The 20400-nt window shown below is 41.6% G+C and overlaps 3 protein-coding genes across 5 annotated transcripts in view; 2 read left to right on the top strand and 1 right to left on the bottom strand.

Moving 5' to 3' along the window:
* Positions 1–6655: 6655 nt before the first annotated feature.
* msmp1 (microseminoprotein, prostate associated 1) lies at positions 6656–9450 on the top strand (the record flags this gene model as incomplete). Its single annotated transcript, XM_080741613.1, has 3 exons — positions 6656–6746; positions 7257–7365; positions 9279–9450. 3 exons carry the CDS (start codon positions 6656–6658, stop codon positions 9448–9450), a joined length of 372 nt encoding a protein of 123 aa, XP_080597739.1.
* Positions 9451–11644: 2194 nt separating this feature from the next.
* rgp1 (GP1 homolog, RAB6A GEF complex partner 1) lies at positions 11645–19374 on the bottom strand. 2 transcript variants are annotated; one of them, XM_080741340.1, is made up of 9 exons: positions 19230–19374; positions 16636–16751; positions 15604–15737; positions 14740–14823; positions 14386–14535; positions 13756–13902; positions 13286–13413; positions 12937–13114; positions 11645–11875 (listed from the first exon to the last, which is right to left on the bottom strand). In XM_080741340.1, the coding sequence occupies exons 2-9, from the start codon at positions 16749–16751 to the stop codon at positions 11652–11654; spliced, it is 1161 nt and encodes a 386-aa protein (XP_080597466.1). In that variant the 5' UTR covers positions 19230–19374; the 3' UTR covers positions 11645–11651. The 2 variants fall into 2 exon arrangements, with proteins under 2 accessions (XP_080597466.1, XP_080597465.1); XM_080741339.1 differs by lacking the exon at positions 19230–19374 and adding an exon at positions 17222–17667.
* The window catches only part of gba2 (glucosidase, beta (bile acid) 2), a 24868-nt gene continuing 22688 nt past the window's right edge, over positions 18221–20400 (top strand). Inside the window, exons 1-2 of one of the 2 annotated variants that reach the window (XM_080741337.1) lie at positions 18221–18608; positions 19382–19660. In XM_080741337.1, coding sequence (XP_080597463.1) covers positions 19473–19660 — 188 coding nt within the window. In that variant the 5' untranslated portion in view covers positions 18221–18608; positions 19382–19472. Of the gene's footprint in view, positions 18609–18650; positions 18797–19381; positions 19661–20400 lie in introns of those variants that run through there. The other variant, XM_080741338.1, reaches the window with a different exon arrangement.

The following is a 20400-nucleotide window of genomic DNA, read 5'->3' as shown; positions in this document are numbered from 1 at the left end:
CGGGCTTCACAGTTATGTCAGGTGTGTTCATATGCTAATGGTGATGCGATTTCAGATCAATTGCTCCAGCCACCGAGGAGAAACGCTGAGACAGACAGACAGACACTCACTCACTCACTCAGACATTCGCAAAATTATAGTATAGATAGGACTGCTAACAATCCCCCTTGCTCCCTCCACATACAGCACAAAGCTGCTAGGAGAGTCACAGAAAAAGTGAAACCAAGAGCCACAAGTACATTTTTATTGAACTTGCCCGGAAGGATTTATTACTTGTCCCGGACAACAGGACAAGCCTTAATGTCATGCCCTGCTACAGGAGTCGAGAACTTTGTCACATCACAGGTTCACAGGTGCAAATAAGTATAGGGTGACATTTGTTTCTGCACAGCTCCATCAGCACTTTTGTTATTTTCCATGGGGACTAAGACTATGTCGAAAAATGTTTGTTGACTACATTTTCTCACTGACAAAAACGAAATAAAAACTAAGCTATGATGACTAAAACTATTATAGAACAATTTGTCAACAAATAAACGTGTTACGAGTGGAAGAGATCCAGCAAAACTAAAAGACATTTTATGGTTGGTTGAGCTTGCTCTGAAAATAGCTACAATCTCACAAGCGTAGCGCTGAGACAGATTGTGATCTTGTAGATCTATTTTGAAGTAAAACATCTGCCATCAAGGCCCGCCAAAATACATTTATGGCAACATAATCAACTGTAGATTTAGTTGTCTAAAATCTTATATTTATTCGATTACAACTAGACTAAAACTAAACATTTTCAAATTATTCCAATACTACCGGTAAAACTAAATTAAATGTAATTCAAAAGATTATGACTATAAACTTCAAAATGAACACTGGGCAAAAATGGATGAACATCTGGCAATAGGGTTTAAGTGGCAAAAAACACTTATTTCCCCACCAGGGTGTATAGGTCCTTTAGTCTTCACTATAATTAAAATTGAGGATGCAAATAAAATGATATAAATTCATGCAAGAAATGATTATTACCAACTATCTCTGGATGGTCACATATGGAGGAAAGTACTTTTCAAAAAACAATAAGGTCAGTTAAAAAGCATCCAGGATTTCAGACTTTCCCAGCCACTCGCTTATCAAAGTGTAATATAAGACGACTCCGTGATGACAGTGCACTGAGTGTCACATGCAAAAGGTTTCCCCAATTAAAGTCCACATGTCACCAATGAACCGCATGTCCATGAAGGACAATAGGCGTGTTACAGGAAAATCCTCGTCTTTTGTTTTAAAAAGCACCTCCCTAACCATCATCTCATCATACTGCGTGGAATTGTATGGGACCCATAGGCTCTGAAGAGGTTGTGAGTGACCATCCAAGCAGAACACATGGAATAACATCGTCATCAAATATCTCTCATGTTTTCATGTACAGCTTTTCTTTTCTTTTTTTGTCTTATCCACATGAACCATAGAATACCCATACTGGCCATGTCCTTCCTAATACAGTGGTCTTCAACCTTCTTTATATCAAGGTCCTTTTTTTATTCGGCATCTGAGCCACGGACCACCATTTGATGAGATGTGGGGCCCTATTTTCGTCCGTGCTAAACGCTAAACCCCTAAACTTCTTTGCCTTTTTTACTATTTTGAAAAACATTTTTAAATAGTTCAAATATCTGATCTACAACATCACACCGTGTCGATGTAGATCGAGTACTTGAAGTATTTAAAAATGTTTTTCAGAATAGAAAAAAAGGCTATGAAGTTTAGGGGTTTAGGGTTTAGCAGCATGTACGAAAATAGGGCATAACATAGAATATTTTGTTGTCGTCGGATAAGATTTTGTCAACAATTCCATTGCTGTATGATGAACCTGGTATTTTCTGGTTTTATGCAGTCTATTTCTCATTCCATCAGTCTATATTCAATCATTAATGCTGTTATCCATTGCGTAACTTGCTACATGGTACCATAGGAGAGATAACAGGCTAACATTGATCAGAATAAAACATTTTCTACATTCTCTAATTGTGTAGACTTCTTGTAAATTAAGCAATGCAACTCTTTAGAGTATAAAATGAAACCATTTGGTTTCATTTTACTCTCTCAAGAGTTAAAGATCTAAAACATCCATTTGGTTACCAACTCTCCATCATTTATCTGGGGACCCTCTCAAGTACCACTGGTTGAGAACCACTAATAGGCTATCATTCAGCAAGCTCACAACATGTTATAGATTGGCTATTTTGGGCAAAGAAATGTGATGTAGAGGGGGAAAAAGAGGGTTCTAGCATAGACCCTTGGGGGACTGTGGTCAATTAAGTATTTAGTGGTAAGTATAAGTGGTTAAATACTTTATATAGGAATAGGATACTGCTTCGCAAACAAAATAGTTCCTGGAAGTAATAGCAAACTTCTTTCCTATAGATCTCCAAACTGGAATTGGCAAAGTAAGAAAGCCATCGACTTCATGATTGAATTCTGGCAAGACAGCTGGTGTCACTATACTTTACAATCAGTACGCCTTTGTGACAAGAGTCCTCAAGTTGCAAGTTGGGTTTCGTGGAAACATCGTCCGGCCAGAGAGGGGTAAGTATGAGTCATCCGGATCCAGAATGAGCGTGGTAGCACCCCTGGCTGATGGAGAGGGCCTATCAACACTCTCCAACTACTGTGGGAGTACCCGAGAACAAGTTCGTAAAGCAGACTTTTGCGAGGCCCCAGGGCCCCTTCTGAGTGGCTTGAGAACATTTTTCCTATGATCTTGCACCCCAGGCTTCAGATAACAAAAGTGGAAGGATATGAGATAATGTTTTTGGGAAGTGTTCTACCTCCAAGCCAGCCTGGTCCAATCAAATGTTTCTTGACACTTTGCTATCCTTTGCGATGGAGCTGAGGGACTGCCGGCAGGAGACATGGGTGTCAACTCTCATGGGTGTCGCTTACCTCCAGAGAAGGTATCACGCACGCACGCGCACGCACACACACACACACACACACACACACACACACACACACACACACACACACACACACACACACACACACACACACACACACACACACACACGTATAAGAAAACACATGTGATGTATATTGATTTTGTTTTGGGATATTAACCAAACATTGTCTTTTTCTTTATTTTCATTTATTTTATCATTTTGTGCAGTTTCTGTCTCCAGGAAGTCAATGTGGAATTGTTTACTTATGTGTTGGTGTCTTATAATGCTGTAAGGGATGGGTCTTTTGACAAGACATGGAAATAAAATGTCATTCATTCATTCATTCATTCATTCACTCACGCACGCACGCACGCACGCACACGCACACCTACAGACCACAGCTATAAATGTGTGGTCCTGCAATATCTTTATGGGTTTCCTCCTCCCAAAGACCCCCATCTCCGTCCACTCCGTTGGGGTTGGATGGTTTGACAGGCCTCACATGAGGTCACAAAATGTAACCGGTGATGTGACATCACATGAGCTCATTCCAGTGAGGTCGACATGGGTCAAGCAATGGACCACTGCAATGACAACCCGTTTAAGTACTGTATGTGCGTGTGTATATGAATGTATGTACAGTACATACATTTGAGGGCTTTTGACTAACAGCATCGTCCGTAACACATGAATTAATTAATGAAATGTTATTTTGAACATGTTAAAAGTACAAAAAAAAACAATAGTATTAATAGATGAATCAAAAGGGAGTAGAAAGAATTACTAACTTATGTAATCCTACCCCATCTCCATTATTTAGGCTAACTCCTAGTCATCAGTTGACGTCCACACACATACCAAAATATAAACATAAACCAAATCTATCAAACAAAAATAAAATAATGTGAATAATGTGAAAGTAATAATAAAATAAATAATAGTTCATATAAACAAGTTAATGCCCATTTACCTCATACCAATTCCATACCATTTTTATTCAACTGGTTCATGCTTTGACATTGCTTGAGCTCCATATTCATACTGTTCCACAGTTTAAGATTGGGGAAAAAAATGGTTTTATTTCGATTTAAAACAAAAACACCCATTAAATATTACCTGGATGGCAGTGGGTTATTCCTAGATTTCTACATTATTTGTGCAGCCTTAAATTCTATAACATCCATGTATTTGAATGTTTTGGACTGTAACACGAATAATATATATATATATATATATATATATATATATATATATATATATATATAATATATATTGTACAATATATCATATCAGAGTTTTTTTTTACACACTAGCTCTGGAAGAAGAGTGTGTCTGTCTGTCTGTCTGTCTGTCTGTCTGTCTGTGTGTCTGTCTGTCTGTCTGTCTGTCTGTCTGTCTGTCTGTCTGTCTGTCTGTCTGTCTGTCTGTCTGTCTGTCTGTCTGTCTGTCTGTCTGTCTGTCTGTCTGTCTGTCTGTCTGTCTGTCTGTCTGTCTGTCTGTGTGAGTTGACCAGGACACTGCCAGTACAACACTCTCCATCGATAGCCGCAGACGACTGTCGTTGCTGTCGCTACGGTCCTTTACAAAATGCACACCCCCACTGTCCCAGGGATCACCAGGATATGCTCCCTCCACCAAAGGTCAGACGACGAACCACACGCCTATGCACAGCCACTCCAGAATATGCTCTCAGCCTCCCAGGCTCCAATACACCGGAGGATTATGAAAGTCCGACGTGTCATGTGGTTGATTCCATCACAGACAATGGCCTTCAAACCTTAGTTTAAACGCAGAGTTCATAGACATCTCCTAAGCAGTAAGCACCCCTCACACTACTGAGTGAACCGTATGAATGGTCAATGGATAGTTGATACATTATCTTACTTGGCTATTGTTCACAATTGCATAAAAAAAAGGGTTTTATACATTTTGAAGTATTTATCCTAAACTTCAAATAGATCAAATAGAATTCATTGGAGCACAAATTGGCCAAATGCGGGTACAGATGTCATACTGTACACAATGTATATAATATATATGATGATAATGTAATTAATTCTGAACTTATAACTTGACTGTCAACCATTAGTCTCTTATTGAGCGGTGCTAACCACTACTACCTGTACATCTGGCTTTGTGTGTATGTATATATGTCCATATGTCCGTCCATATGTCCCACAAAGCTTGGCATTGGCCAAGCAAGTTTTACGGGACACTTAATGAAATTAATTCACTTCATACTGGGTGTGATTTATTTATTTATTTTAAAGGCAATTAAGTGAATGGCAGTTGAACTGAGCTGAAACCTTGCCTAAATATGGAGTCATACATCATAGATACGTCACAGACAACTGGTGTCATAGACTGATCATATGAAGCCATGCTTTTTTAAACCCCATCTTGTTCTTGTCACATCTGGCTTTGTCTGTTTGTACAGACAAAGACAAAGTCTATATGTCCCACACTTGGGCGACTTGGCTCAATGGCCAAGCTTCGTGGGACGCTTAATGAAATTAACACATAAAAGCACCGCTCACTTCACACTGGGTGTGGGTGATTTTTACATTGACTGCTGAATGTTTGGTAGACAATATTTTTCACAGAAGATAATGAGAGCATAAAGGCACGTGTGCCAACATTGGCACAGGGGAGGGTGATCACTGGCACACTGGCATAAGTGTGAGAGAGATGATTTTTATTTTAAAAACAAATCTTGTGGTCAATTAGATGAAGTTAGCTCATTTATCGCAAATTACATCTTGCACAAAATTCTACATTCATTAAAACTCTGAACTCTGACTGGGGAGGGCATCGGGGAGATAGATTATTGCTCTGGGTCTAATGATCGTCATGTCCTGCCAATCAAAATATGTCTAAATATTTGTCATTAAAATGTATGTTGACATGGCACACCGACACTCTAGAAAATAAAAACAAGGCACTTAATTTCAAAAAGTTTGCTGACCCCTGGCCTGCAGTAGGCTTTAGAATCAGTGATTCTAGACCTTGTTAATGTCAAGGACCCCCAGTCTGATAGGATTCTATCGTTGAGAGACTCAAATGTACTCAGTAAAATCCTCAGTGTAATTTTATCTTTAAGACTGTACAAATGGAATCAAATGTGGTTCCTGCATGTGGAGGTTCCTGTACCCCACGTTGACAACCACTGACATTCAGATCACACTGTTAAGTGCGCACATGAGTCACATGGTCAACTGCTGGAGAGCAACCTGGCCTCCAAACCCCCACAGGAGCCAGCAGAGGTCCAATGAATCATGTGAAGACAATCCCGTCCCTCATTCTCCTGCTGCAAGCAACCTCCCCTCCTTGGATCTCACCTCCCTCTCACCTCCCTCCTCCTACCCACCCTGGCTTCTTAGTCACTGCGTGGATGTGTCACTGTTTCTATCAGCTTGGAGGTTCATGCCCACTGAAGCGCAGCGAGGGAGGTGATCTCCGGAGTGCCAAAAACCGTGCCAAGACTCAAGTCTTTTTTCCTTTACCCCCTTAAACCCCAGCACTCCCCGTATCCCAATGGCACCCCACCACCACCACCACCACCACCACCCCGGCCCCCGGGTCGCGTGTGATGGGGCTGATAACCCCGCCTCCGCACCACGGCCATGCAGCTCCAGGGGTATAAATGGAAGGTGCGACAGGAGAGAGGAGGAAGGAGAAACGAGGTGATCAGAATCAGATCAAAAAGAAAGATGGACTCATCCGTGATGAACTGGGCACTCGCCGTCCTGATGGGCACTCTGCTGTGGAGCACCGGCTGCTCAGCAGCAGCCATGGAGTGCCACTTCAACTCCAGAGGTAAGATGGGCTGCATGCTTGTGTCTTTCATCAGGACCTGTAGGGATGCTCTTCATTCTCCAAGGGGCTTAGGGCTGCAACTATCCATTATTCTCTTTGCCGGTATTACATGCAATAACCTTTTTGTTGTTTTTATTTCACATACTTTTCAAGGAATTGATGTGAAAAAATATAGATAAATCGATTAGTCTGATTAACAACAATTGCAGATTTCAAGTTGGAATGCGATCTGCTGTGAGCTTGTAGATCACAACGCATCCCCTATTTATTTAAATTAAATTTAAATAAATAGTTTTGTTCGATTACCTGTTACACCACTAGGTCATCTGTCATTTTTTTTAATTCATTAATCATCCTCAAGCCTGGGTGCAAATGTGCTGCATGGATGTGTACTGTATCTCACTCAAGACATCTTTTTCAACATAAAAAACAATCTCATTCTGTCTATTGTCTTGAACTCACAAAAACGGTGCCATAACCTTTGCTATTGCTTGACATTGTCCCATGCAGCGGTGTGTGAGCACGAGGGGAGACACTACACCCTGGGAGAGAGCTGGATGGAAAACGGCTGTCTGCAGTGCACCTGCCTGCACCCTGTTGGAGTGGGCTGCTGTGAGACGTGAGTACAGTACACACACCCACACACACACTGTTTGGTCTTCATCCTGGTTCACACTGAACCAGCTTCGGCAACACGTTCTAACCACTTGTTCCATTTAGGCCTAGAATTATTGAATGCTTTAGCTATTGAAAAATAGCAGATCCACAAGCTCACAGCTTGTAGATCTGCTATTTTTGAAAATGTCGTGAAAATGTGTGCAAATCTTTGAATGTATGTGTAATATGTAATATATGTAAGCGAACGTTTGTAACTCAAATTTTGCTTCTGGGTGGTCCCTGGAACTAGATATTTTTAGATGGGGGTCCGTGGCCAAATAAATATCAGTTTGGGGGTCCTTCACGTGAAAAGGTTTGAGAACCACTGACATAGTAGTCTCTCAAGAACAGACTAACTGAGCTCCAGTTAAGTGAAAAGGACCTTTTCTTTGACAATGGCTAGCCAGATTGCTGACATAGAAACATAGGTTTTCAAAAAACCTTAGAAGGATTCAAAAGACACTTATAGAATCGGGACAAAATTCCAATTTTTATGATTTTTCAAAAATAGCAGATCTACAAGCTCGCAGCGCGGCACTCGGTGCCGCGCTGTGATATCTGTATATCTGCTATCCGCTGTATATCTGCTATTTTTCAATAGTTAAAGCATAAAATAATGATACACAATAATGTGTACCCGTTCTAAATGGGTTAAGATTCTAAGGCCGATTCTATGAATGCCTTCTAAATCTAGTTCTCAAACTGTTTTGTGCCAAGGACTCCCAAAATGATATGTATTTGGCCACGGACGGCGGACCCCAATCTGAAAATGTTTTGTGCCAGGCAGGGACCCCCAGAACTTTTTTTCAAAACATTTTCACGTTTGTGTCAATATTAGATGTAAAATCTAAAATGACACAGATACTTTTCCAGTTTTAGTGAGTTAATCGCAAAGACATTCTGGTAACACTTGCTACAGTGTGCATACCATGTCTATAATGCTTTATAAACATACTTATAAATATAATGCATTATAATCTTCTCATACGGATGATTACAGTTGCTTTATAGTTAAGCTATGCTTTATAACAATAATCATAACACAAAGCATTTTATAATGACTTTTATAGACAAGTATAAAAGCAATGTAATCTATAACGCTATACAATGAATCATACCATTATAAAGACTTGTATAAAGACTTGTGAGGTCAATTATCATAATATTTTGTAGATGGATAACATAAATCATGTAGCCTACATTTTAAACAAATCCAATTAGGCAGTTTCTTCTTGTTGCTTTATTTAGATCAAATCTGGTCAGTTAAGTAAACTTGACCCAACCCCAATTGCACCACACCTCCAGTTAAAAATGCTGTTCATCAGGTGTTATTTCAATGGTTCTCAACCTTTTCAGGCTGTGACCCAAAAACTAATCATATTTTAACTGGGGACCCCCTCACCCTGACGAGCATTAAGAGTTGAGGCGTTACATTTTGCATAACACGGTTCTATTGTTGTTCTACATGCTCTTGTTCTATTGTTGTTCTACATGCTCACAGCGAGGCGTTGTGAGCATGTAGATCGGCTATTTTCACAATTTCTGTCTCTAATATTTGACAATTTGGCCAATGTTTGATTTGTCATTTTAGAGGTATTAGAAAATCCTTAAATTGTCACTTTAGAAATGTGCAGATGCCCTCTATACACTTAAACTTTGTGTTGGTGTATTTACTGTTGAGTGAGAAAACAATGTTGTACATTAAGTTAATCATCTGGGAACCCCCCCAAAAACAATTTGGGACCCTCAGGTTGAGAACCACTGTGTTATTTCACCTCCTGAATCTCTGAGTGAGTAATACAGTAGAATGAGTAGATCCTTTTGTGGAATAGTTGTAGATGTCAGAAAAGTGATCTCTCTCTCTCTCCTGTTCAGTGTTCATCGGCCAGTGGATTTCCCCCCATGGTGTGAGATACGCGTGGATACCGTTACCTGCAAGCTGTCTCTAGTGCAGACATCCGACCGTCGTCTGCCCTGCACCCCAGGAGAGGAGAACCAGGACCCTAGCCATGGCTCACTGAAACTACAGCAGCAGCTCGAGGGATAGCCAGTCAGTCAGCCAGACAGACAGCCAGACAGACAGACAGACAGACAGACAGACACCATCTGTTCTATCATCAGTGGTGGAAAAAGTACTCACATTTTGTGCTTAATTCAGAATGATCAATACAATATAGAAATACTCTGTTAAAGTCTGGAATTACAAAATGTACTTAAAGTACCAAAAGTAGAAAGTGCCGTACTCATTATGCAGAATGACATTTGAAGTTTTCAAAAGTATACACATCTTTTGAACATCTACAAGCTCACAATGTGATTGTAGATCATATTTTTTCAAATGGCGGAAATGTGTAAAAAGTGGTTAATGTATGTGTTGTATTAAGAATCATCAATCTACAAGTAACTACATGTAGTAACTAAAGTTTTTAAAGTAATAGTGGTGTACAATATTTGGAACCGAGATATAGAGTAGAAGTTAAAAGTATTGAAAATTGGAAATACTCAAGTAATGCAGTACAAATAATTAAAAAAATACTTACAGTACTTAATTAAAAGTGCATTCCAACCACTGTCTATTGTCCTATACAACAGGCTCTAAGCAGCCTGTGGGGGCAGGGTCGTGGCCAGAAAAAGGTTGAGAACCACTGTACTAAGCCATTGTTGCCTTATCTCTGTATGCATTAACCATTTTTACATGTATACCTTGTTGTAAGTGCACAACACTAACCGCATGGATCGTTCTTTGATTGCTCACGTTAACTTGTACATCAGTTGTTTTAGCTATTTTTTTGAAAATGGTAACTTATATTCCCAAAACAGGGATGCCAGGTTGAGTGGTTAAGCAATTGAGGGAAATGTCTCTTTGTGTGTGTATAGTAGGGCATTCACCGAATATTCGAGTATTCAATATATATTCAATATCAAACTCACTATTCGACGTTGTTCACCGAAGTCGAATATTCTTTTTTTCTTTTTTAAAAGAAATATTTCTTCATGGTTTATACAGCTTGGCTTGATAGGAAGTCATAAGAATTTCATGGTTTATACAGCTTGGCTTGATAGGAAGTCATAAGAATGAGTTGTCAAAGGCAAACTCGATGTCTTGATGGAAGAGCCAGCTAATGCAACTGTCACTACTAGACCGAAAATTGATCATTTTTACTGGATGAAAAAAATATATATATATTTCCTGTCGAATATTCAAATACTTTGAGGTATTCGAATTCGAATACTAAAAATCACTATTTGTGAATGCCCTGAAGTATAGTAGTATTTACCATTGGCTGGCCAACCAACTGCATTTTAATAGATGACTGATGCTGCAGATAGACTGTATAACTGCAGATATATAACATGTGTTTTAAAGTAGTACTCCATATTATTTCTATAAAGTTTCATAGCAGCGATATCCACTACTAGCACAAGATGCTGGAACCTCTTTTTGAGAAATGTTACTGATTATTTAAAGGCTTATCCAATATCACCCAATGCACTATTGTAAATATCTGCTCATAAAACAATATAGTAATATATTTGTTATGTATGGAAGCCTGTTTAATCTCCAAATAAAATTGTGGTATTGGAAAGAAATGACTCACATTTCCTGTATTTCAAATCACACTTTAAGTTTATGAATAACATCTTGGTACAGACTGTCCACACTGGAAAAAAGAGACAGTTGAACAGTATAAATCACTTGCATAATAAACCGTTTTACATAATAAAGAGCAGATCGCACGTGGGCTCTTGAATACATGGATCAAAAATTAAATAAATACAGAAATGCAAAATGACCATAGATATAGTTGCACTTTACAAAAGGTGATGTATATATCTCCCTAAAAAGGAAGAACGTATTCAAAGTTAGACCGCACTGCCAAATGCATGTTAAAATACAGAAGCAAAAAGGCAAAAAAATAAAAATAAAGAAAATGCATACTTTACTGTACATCTGGAGTTCTGAATATACAAATGGAAATGTTATCCTTTTTCCGAAAATAAACTACTCTTCCCTTATCCAACAGTACAGTTTTGAGAAGACAAAAAAGAAAACACACACACACACACACACACACACACACACACACACACACACACACACACACACACACACACACACACACACACACACACACACACACACACACACACACACACACACACACACACACACACACACACACACACACACACACACACACACACACACACACACACACACACACACACACACACACACACACACACTCAGATGTTGATGCGGTTGCTCCCTGTAAACTGGGACATGTAGGAAGCCAGGGCTGGATTGGTGGGCAGGACTTTGATGGGCAGATTCCAGCTGAACGTGTCCACGTCCACGTGCTCCGCCCCCGTCCAAACCGTGACCTCCGATTGGTTCTGCTGCACGGTGGGCGGCTCCATGGGCTCCCGGGCGGTGACAAACTCAAAGTGCAGTCGCCACCTCAGGGTCACTGTAAAAGTCGGGTGTTTAAAGTTGTACCATGTAACTTTTTTTATAAAACAAATCTTAAAATTGTCCTAACTGTTAAATCGCTAAAGTTTTAGAACACCCACTCCGTTATTTTCAGCTTCTGAAGCCTTCTCTTTATATGTTTTCTATGATCCTGGCCGTGGACCGGATTTCGCGCCAAAATTACGTAATCTGCATCATCTGTATACGTTGTGTATAAGTTGCCCAATCACATCGCCGATCATGCACACATGGTACACTACCGGCCAATCACAGCGCATCTTGAAGTGGGGTCGCCATATTTGTAGTCGCCTGTGTGTCTCTTTACTCAAAAGGTAATCTCGCCTACCAGGCAGGGTGAAGTAGTCCGTTTCTCCGGAATGCCTGAACGCACAGGAACCAGGGACCCCTCTAAAGATAGCTCTCGGCGTTGTGGAGGCAGACGCGGGGGTGTGAAGGTACGAAAAACGGGCGAAAGACGCGAACGCGACCGCGGTTTGCTATAGGGCTACTGACCACTAGTTGAGCATCTTACACAGTATAGCTTTAACAGATTCGTGTGAAATAAATCTTATTAGGGATGGGAATAATCGTTATTATTGTTTATCGTGATAAAAAAACACTCACAATCATCGTATCGTGGAGATTTAAATTTATCGAGAAATTATCCCCCTTCAGGCACTGGGATCAATTCACCTTTTATTTGCCGAGCTGCATATCCGGTAGTACCATTTAACCTCTATAATTGGTCAAACGGTCCTGGAAATAACGTACTACAGTATTTTTTCACTCTACCATATCTCTTTGCCAAAAAATAGACAATCTACAAGCTCACAACACACAGCTTGTAGATCTGCAATTTTTTGGGCAAATGCTCCGCCTCAGAATAATGGATGTTGAGGATGGGCTATTTTGATTATCACGATAATAATACCGTAGATTGCAATTTCTTTGATCACAATAATCGTTACATGAAATGTTCATATTGTCCCATTCCTAAACCTGAAAACTAGTGGTCAGTGGTCAGTGATTTGGTTTTAACTGCCGTTATTATTGACCCACCTATGTCTGTGCTGAACCCTGGTGTGACGTTGAGGGGGACGGGGAGGGAGAAGTGGCTGGAGGCCGTGTGCAGGCAGGACTCCATGTGGCGGCCGTGGCCCGTCACGCTGACCGCCTGGCTGGACCGCCGCTGGTACTGCTGCTGGATCTCCTCCTCGCTCTGGAGGCTCACCGAGTACTGGGACGCACACAGAGCACCATTAACTTAAACTATTTATTGTACACCTCATAGCCGTTTATGTTCATATTCCAAAGACATGTTCATATTGTAAAGGCAGATGTATACTTGATTGCACGAGAGCCTCATGCATGAATATGGCCTATCTACTATTTCTATTTCTGTACACACCTGTAAGCAGGGGATGTCGCCTTCCGAGAAGTTAAATGTGCCAACGATGTCTTCCCCTAGTCTGTAGATGATTTTGAAGATGCAGAACTTTGCTACTTTCCCGCGCATGTTGGTGATGTTGAACATGTCTGAGGGGGGGAGGAACAAAGGTTCACAGTTCAAATACGGTTACCAGTTCATAGTTGAATCCTTAAAAAGAAAAGAGGTTTCTGACACCCTAACAAAGAGAAATGGAGTGAAATGCAGCAAATTGTCTGGCCAGCTGGGAATCAAACCGGGGACTCGCTGTGCATGCGCTAAATAACTGACTAACGGGTCTCCCTCCTCACAATCTCTCAATCAACAGTGTTTCCATTGTCTCATTTTCAATTTGTCTTATCTGCTTTTGAATGCAAACGTATAGATCGTGGACAAGGTCCCATTCTGATAAGTCAAAGTTGAAGTGCCGGTAAGAGAGGTCTTTAACTCACGGGCACAGCGTCTTGAAGTGGTGAAGTTCAGCATGTCCAGGGCTCTCTCCAGGGGCCTGGCGTCCCTCCGGCTCCCCTCCTCCTCCTCCAGGAAGGGGTTGGAGGGAGAAACCTCCTCGTCCTGTGGAAATGGCGGCTCTGGCATGCCTATATGGCACACAGCAAGCAACATGTCACCATTGACCCTATTCACAGGTTGGCCATTTTACACACATCACACAATTTGACATGGCTAGAACGACACTGTCTTTGTATATGTTCAATTTTTTTCTTGTGATCCCATTTCACAGAAGTGCAAGTTCACATTTCCCTGGTGTTTTACATGGCTTCAGAGCATAAACAACATTCCCCATCAACAGTGAAGCATTTGAAGTTACACCAAGCTGAGGTGAGATTGAGTTCAACACATTACACTTTGCCCATGTTGTCATTTATTTTTAGCTGGGCAACGATGTGCCAGATATTCTCGTTGCTGGCTTGGCTAGCAGCCATGGTTTAGTTCTGTTCTACCCCCCCTGACAGCCATCTTACATCTGAATTTGATTCACAGTTACTATGACACGGTAGAGTATAATAAACCTTTGCGTTATTCTATTTTAATTATATTTATTATTGTGGATAAAAACTCACCCTGCAAGACCAGCACTCTGAAGGGAACTCTGAGTAATTTGATGGGAGAGTTGACCCTCTGGCAGCCGATGGTCAGCTTGTAAACGTACTTCACCGCCTGACCACGGAAACTAGGGGGACCATCGTTGGGCACGACCTCACTGTATGAATCTGAGGGAGAGAATGTGTGTGAGGGAGGCATAACTACTTACTGTATACTTCACTGTATTCCAAATAGCAAATCTACAAGCTCACAACACATTGCACTGTGATACATTATTAGCTTGTAGATCTGCTATTTTCTCTTATCTTAAAAAAATCCTCCCCCTAAACATTTATCTATAATTATTACACATTCAAAATAGAGTGAATTACAGGTTTTGCTCTCGCCAGGGTCCAGGCGCAGGTCACAGAAGAGGATCTTGGGTGGTGTATCCAGCATGCACTGCCCTCGTTCTCCTGTGAAACAAGAATCAGAGATTAAAAGCCACTTTCAACCTGGTGTTCTCATTTTAGGCATGTCATTATGGGCAAACAAAAATGTATTCTTCTAAAATAGTAAAATACCAGATCTACAAGCTCGCAGTGGGTTGCTATTTTCACAGACTTTGTATACCACTTTTGAAGAGTGAAGTATAAAATAATAAGTTGTTAAACACTACAAGAGTGCATAACTGTAGTACCACATGGTCATACCAGTTTCTTGTAAATGGGAAAGAACAACACTTTCAAGTTGAGAAATACAATGTTATAATGAATAGATTATATGTGGTCCAATACCATTTCTAGTTAAACAGTAGATTGCATGCATTTGAATACAAAAAAGCATGCAAACTCATATGGAAACATTCGCGCAGCATATAGACATGCAGTCACTTTGTCCCTGAACCAAAGGATGGCGCTTATTTGTTGTTGGTGTGTTTAGAATTTATTCAGTATGGTGATCATGTTGCCATTTTTCTGAACAGGATGCAGATTTAAATTAACATTATTATTATTTTCTAACGGTTACTCACCCTGTGAGGTCTTAAGTTCATAGGGATTTATTTTGTTTGTGTTGCGTTCTTTCACAGTGAGTTAAGAATCCGAAAACAAAGACAATACTTGATGAATTGAAGACAATAGGTAGCCAGGATTAAGAACAGCAAAACTCTTTCTCCAACACTTCTATTCTCCCGTTTGCCTCCCCTTTCTTCCCACACTCCGTCCATCAGTCATGGATTCACCCACACCACTGACCTCTGCTTGGAATGAGCACCGTGTCGCTCTCGGCCTGGACATCCTGCTTGTTGCCCGGTGTTGGCAGAGCCACTCTGCCCTCACTGGCATGAAACTGACAGTGGATCTGGGCACTGGCCCATGCCAGCATCTCACTGTGATCACAAGGCAGGAAGACAAGGGAACTGGGTAGTTATTTTTCTGTAGAGACATATCTAAAATCTACAGAAAATTGGTTATGACAAGTAAAGAGTCTAATGTGGACATGATAGCCTTGAGAGCCAATAATCATGACAATTACAGCCTTACATGCTAGTTTAACGCCCTGGATTCGAACCCGGGTCTCCCACATGAAAGTCCAACATCTTAACCATCAGACCAAAGGGATTTCCCTATGGACCAGGGGAAATACTAGAATTTTTGCGGCCAGATCAGGCTGAGGCAGTGAGTCACTCTGCTACACTAACCCCCCTTTTGATCTCCACCCACGGGAAAACTCAATCCGGGTCACGGCACCATTGAACGCCCGGGATTCGAACCCGGGTCTCCCACATGAAAGTCCAACATCTTAACCATAAGACCAAAGTGATATCCCCATCGGCCTGGGGAGATACTAGACTTTTTAGGCCAGATCAGGCTGAGGCAGTGAGTCACTCTGCTACACTGGTAGAGGTTGACAGCTGGGGCTTGTGGTTCTTACAGTACATGCGGGCATAGCTCTGGTCCATAGCGTTAGAGGAGAACACTCCTAACGCTATGGACCAGAGCTAATGCTGGCAGAGGTTGACAGGTGGGACTTGTCGTTCTTATGCCTCATTCACACTACAGATATATAGTTGAACGTTTTGCTTGGTAATTCAATGTAATCTCAATGGAAACCAGCTTTAAAGGCTGGATTCCAAGGACAGCCGACATGCCCAGCCTTTAAAGCTGGTTTCCATTGAGATTACATTGAATTACCAAGCAAAACGTTCAACTATATATCTGTAGTGTGAATGAGGCATTACAGTGCCTGCTGGCAGAGGTTGACAGGTGGAACAAGGGGTTTCGTACCTGCTGGCAGAGGTAGAGAGGTGGGACATGGGGTTGGTGAAGGTGATGAGGCACTCCATAAGCTCCCCGGCCAGGAACACCGGACCCCGGGCCATGGACGCCACAACCTCAATCATCTGGAGGGTAACACGAGACAGACAAGAGTCCAGCTGAGACCTTGTCTACAAATCAGTAGCCATCAAAGAATAACGAAGCACAGTAAATAAATACAACCAATGCTGTGCTGCAGTTATGTCAATGCAGGTAATTTACTGAAACCCAATTGTGGACATTTTAGACGTTTATGAACTGTTGCTAAATCAGTGGTTCAAAAAGTGGATTTCAGGGACTCTATCTGTAGGCCTATGTTCCTTTATGGGGGTCTAAATTGACCCTTACAAGTCTATAACTTGACAGTGTACAAATGGCACCATTCCATTTGTACATTGTCAAAGTTAAGGGGAGACCTTCAAATGTAAAAGTTTAAACAGGTTCTGGAAGAATAAGTCAACTTGCTTGTGGAGCTGCTGCTGCTTGCCTGCAATGTTAACTTAGCTAAAGTCAGTATCAGTAGGCTACTCGATTTCCTGGACCGTTCAGTACAAACCTTGGTCTTGGGACTCGGACTGCAGCAAGACAATGCCTTTTATATACACACACAATCCTAAGACAACCTGTGTTCTTCCACTGGAGACATGCAGAACAATGTGAGGCTTTCTACTACATCAAAACACAGCTAGCATACAATCTAGCTCTAGCATAAACAACAAAATATGGAGAATACTATAGCTCCACTGCTGCACGACCAAACACTAACCCTGGGGTAAGTACACTGCAATAACATGCGTAAGTGTCCGTACATAAACGAGGAAACGCACTTTGCGTAAAACGTTATAGCCTAAGAAAACACTGCAGCATTTCAATAGTCAATACAACGCTATCCTGAGCACGAATTAAACGTGATAGAATAAACACATCGCTATGTCATGGTTGGACACAGAGAAAGCTCCGTGGCATATGTGACGCAACGGACTCTACCATGAAAGCTGTCAAATAGGGGAATGTTAGCTCTGGTCCCCTAGCGTTAGAAGGACTTCTCCTTAACGCTATGTCACTGATGAGCTCTTGCGCCGCAGGAAAGGCAGCGCACCCTCTCGTCTGTGGTAAAAATAGAACATACAGGTTCGCTACTCACCAAAAAAAGACGGCTAAAGAGAGCTGAAAGCCAACTTTCCTAGTGGGAACACTCTGAGCCCCCCCGGGCCACACCTTACGTTTAAAATACACTTTTTTAGCCAGAACAGAAAATATTTCACCGGAAGGCAAAATCTGGCCAATGGACATTTCCATTGACAAGATCTGTAGAGGGCGCTGTGGAGCAGCTAAAACCTCCGGTGAAATGTTTTCTTTTCTGCCCAAAAAGTGTATTTTAGACCTGAGGTGGGGGGTCCGAGTGTCCCCACTAAGGAAAGTAGTCTCAACATCTTAGAACCGTCTTTGTTTTGGTGAGTATCGAAAGTTTATTTTGTATTTTGACTACAGGCGAGAGGCTGAGCAGCTTGGGCTACCGCGGCTGTGAGCGCAAGGGCTCATGAGTGAGAACTACTTCCAACGCTAGGGACCAGAACTAAACAATCTCCCCGTGTTTCTAGTGCAGGTTAGTTCGGTCTCGCAGCAGCCAAGCTCTGGTTAAAGTGTAACTGTACTGTACGTCTGTTTGTGTATTGAGCGTCCTGCTAACAGCGTCTACTACATGGACCTGCTGTGACACAGCCATATCTGCTGCATATGCTGCAGAATGACACAGTAAATGACAGTTAACTGACAGTTACGTAGACGTTGTTGCCACTGTTGCTGCTCGGCACTGGGACACGGGACGTGATGCTCATCTCTGCCGGACCCGGCAGCGTTAGCACTGGGCTCGGTGTAGCTAACGTTACATGACCGTTTGCCCCGGTGGTTCTGTTGGCGGGGCTCTGCTGCAGCTTTAACAGGTGATTGAGCTTCTGAAATCAAATCATCATCCCACTGCTGCTACTGCTTCTGGTTCTGGTTCAAGATCTGCAGACACTTGGAGACTTCACTCTGTTGTTCTACTGTTGCTGCTTTGACACCATTATCTCTACACTGACTGACAGCCCATATGTCACCAAGGATTTAGACTTATTGTTATTGCCAAAGGGTTCGTGTTTTATTTTCTGACTTGAGGCTCTGAGATCATCACACTGCTACTGGTTCTGGTTCAAGATTTGTCTGCAGAGACTCTTGTTTCTCCTGTTGATGCCTGTTGCAATATTTCTACATTGACAGACCATAATGGAACCAATAATTTAGACTTATTGCAAAGGGTTCATATTTTCTTTTAAAGTTACAATCTGCCGGGTTCTCCAACGTTCAGCATGGAGGCAGGCACCAAATTATGAATTCTACCCAAAATGCTTATTATGTGGACATTTTCTATTAGTATATTGGTGCTCCTTTAGCTCCTTTCGGAACCCCTCACTAGCAGTGGAGTGAGGAGCTGCGTAGCAGTGGAGTGAGGGGTTCCGAAAGGAGCTAGTGCTCCTTATACTTCGTCCTCCCACTTGAAGAAAGAACAGTTTGCCTGTACTCACCTGCTCCACAGGTATTCAAAGCTAGTTTTTCGAGTACTGGTTGGCAAGTGGAATAGTCCAGTGGACAATTTAGACAGAGCGTAGTTACAGGCTTAACAGCACAGGTATTTCTGTATAATAGCCTTGTAATTAAGTCATTGTGTTTTCAACAGGTGGTGACGTCTTTCTGCCTGCAAGTGACAAGAACAACAGTAGATTCGTTTGAACCATTCCTTCAGCAGTCGCCCCAGTGAAAAAGACACCATGGATTGGGGCGAGAAATCGACAGCGGACCTCATGAGCGCGTACGTGTCCAAAGAACCAGGCTATCACGTACCGAAGGAGGGATGGAGGATCTGCCTGGCGCACGAGTTCAAAGAGAAGAGAAAGCCCTTTCAGGCAAAAGATGTGTCTCTGTCCAACATCATGGAGCACATTGGCCTTGGACTCAGGTAATGGGACACATTCACACACACTGACTAGGGCTGTCTGTTGACAGTTGATTTGTTTACTGTTGTACTGTCTGTTGACCTCACCCTCAGGTGGTATTTAACCACTTGGCATCTGTAGAAACCTTTGCAGAAAATACCAGATCTTCAAGCTCACGACATGTTGAAGATAGGGTATTTTCAGCAAAGATATGTAATGTAGCGTGAAAACAGAAAATTCAGTAGTATAGAGACCTGAGGGACTCCAGTCAACCAAGGATAGGGTTCAAGTAATGAATATGCAGTTGCAAACTGCTGTGCTACCATAGCCGATGTTACCGTGGAAGAGGAGCCTCTCGTGTCATGTGTCTCAGCCCACACCTGAGAGCAGGTGTGAAATGTAATCCTACCTCTACTGTATGTGAGTCTAACACAATATGGCTCCAAAACTTGTTTTTCCCTTTCTTGCACCTGAACAAGCTATACACGTGTTTTAGGAAACACAACTGCTGTTTGTATAACTATTTATTTATTCATTTAAACTAATATACTTCATCTTTCTGCCCACGTCCCTACAACTCTCTCTGCATTTGGGATGAAAAATTATCCATACAGGAAGTTATCCGCAATTTACAACTCTAGATTATTTTGTTGTTGTTGTTGAACAATCTAGAGTTGCAACACCAACCATTGACAGCCCATAAATCCAAACATCCAAAAGTTCAATCTGATTGTATCAAATGATGTAACTCTCCAATATTGCA

The sequence above is a fragment of the Nannobrachium achirus genome (assembly GCF_963921795.1).
Source record: "Nannobrachium achirus genome assembly, chromosome: 14".
In the NCBI taxonomy this organism is placed as follows: Eukaryota; Metazoa; Chordata; class Actinopteri; order Myctophiformes; family Myctophidae; genus Nannobrachium; species Nannobrachium achirus.
This window is presented reverse-complemented; position numbering and strand designations above follow the sequence as displayed.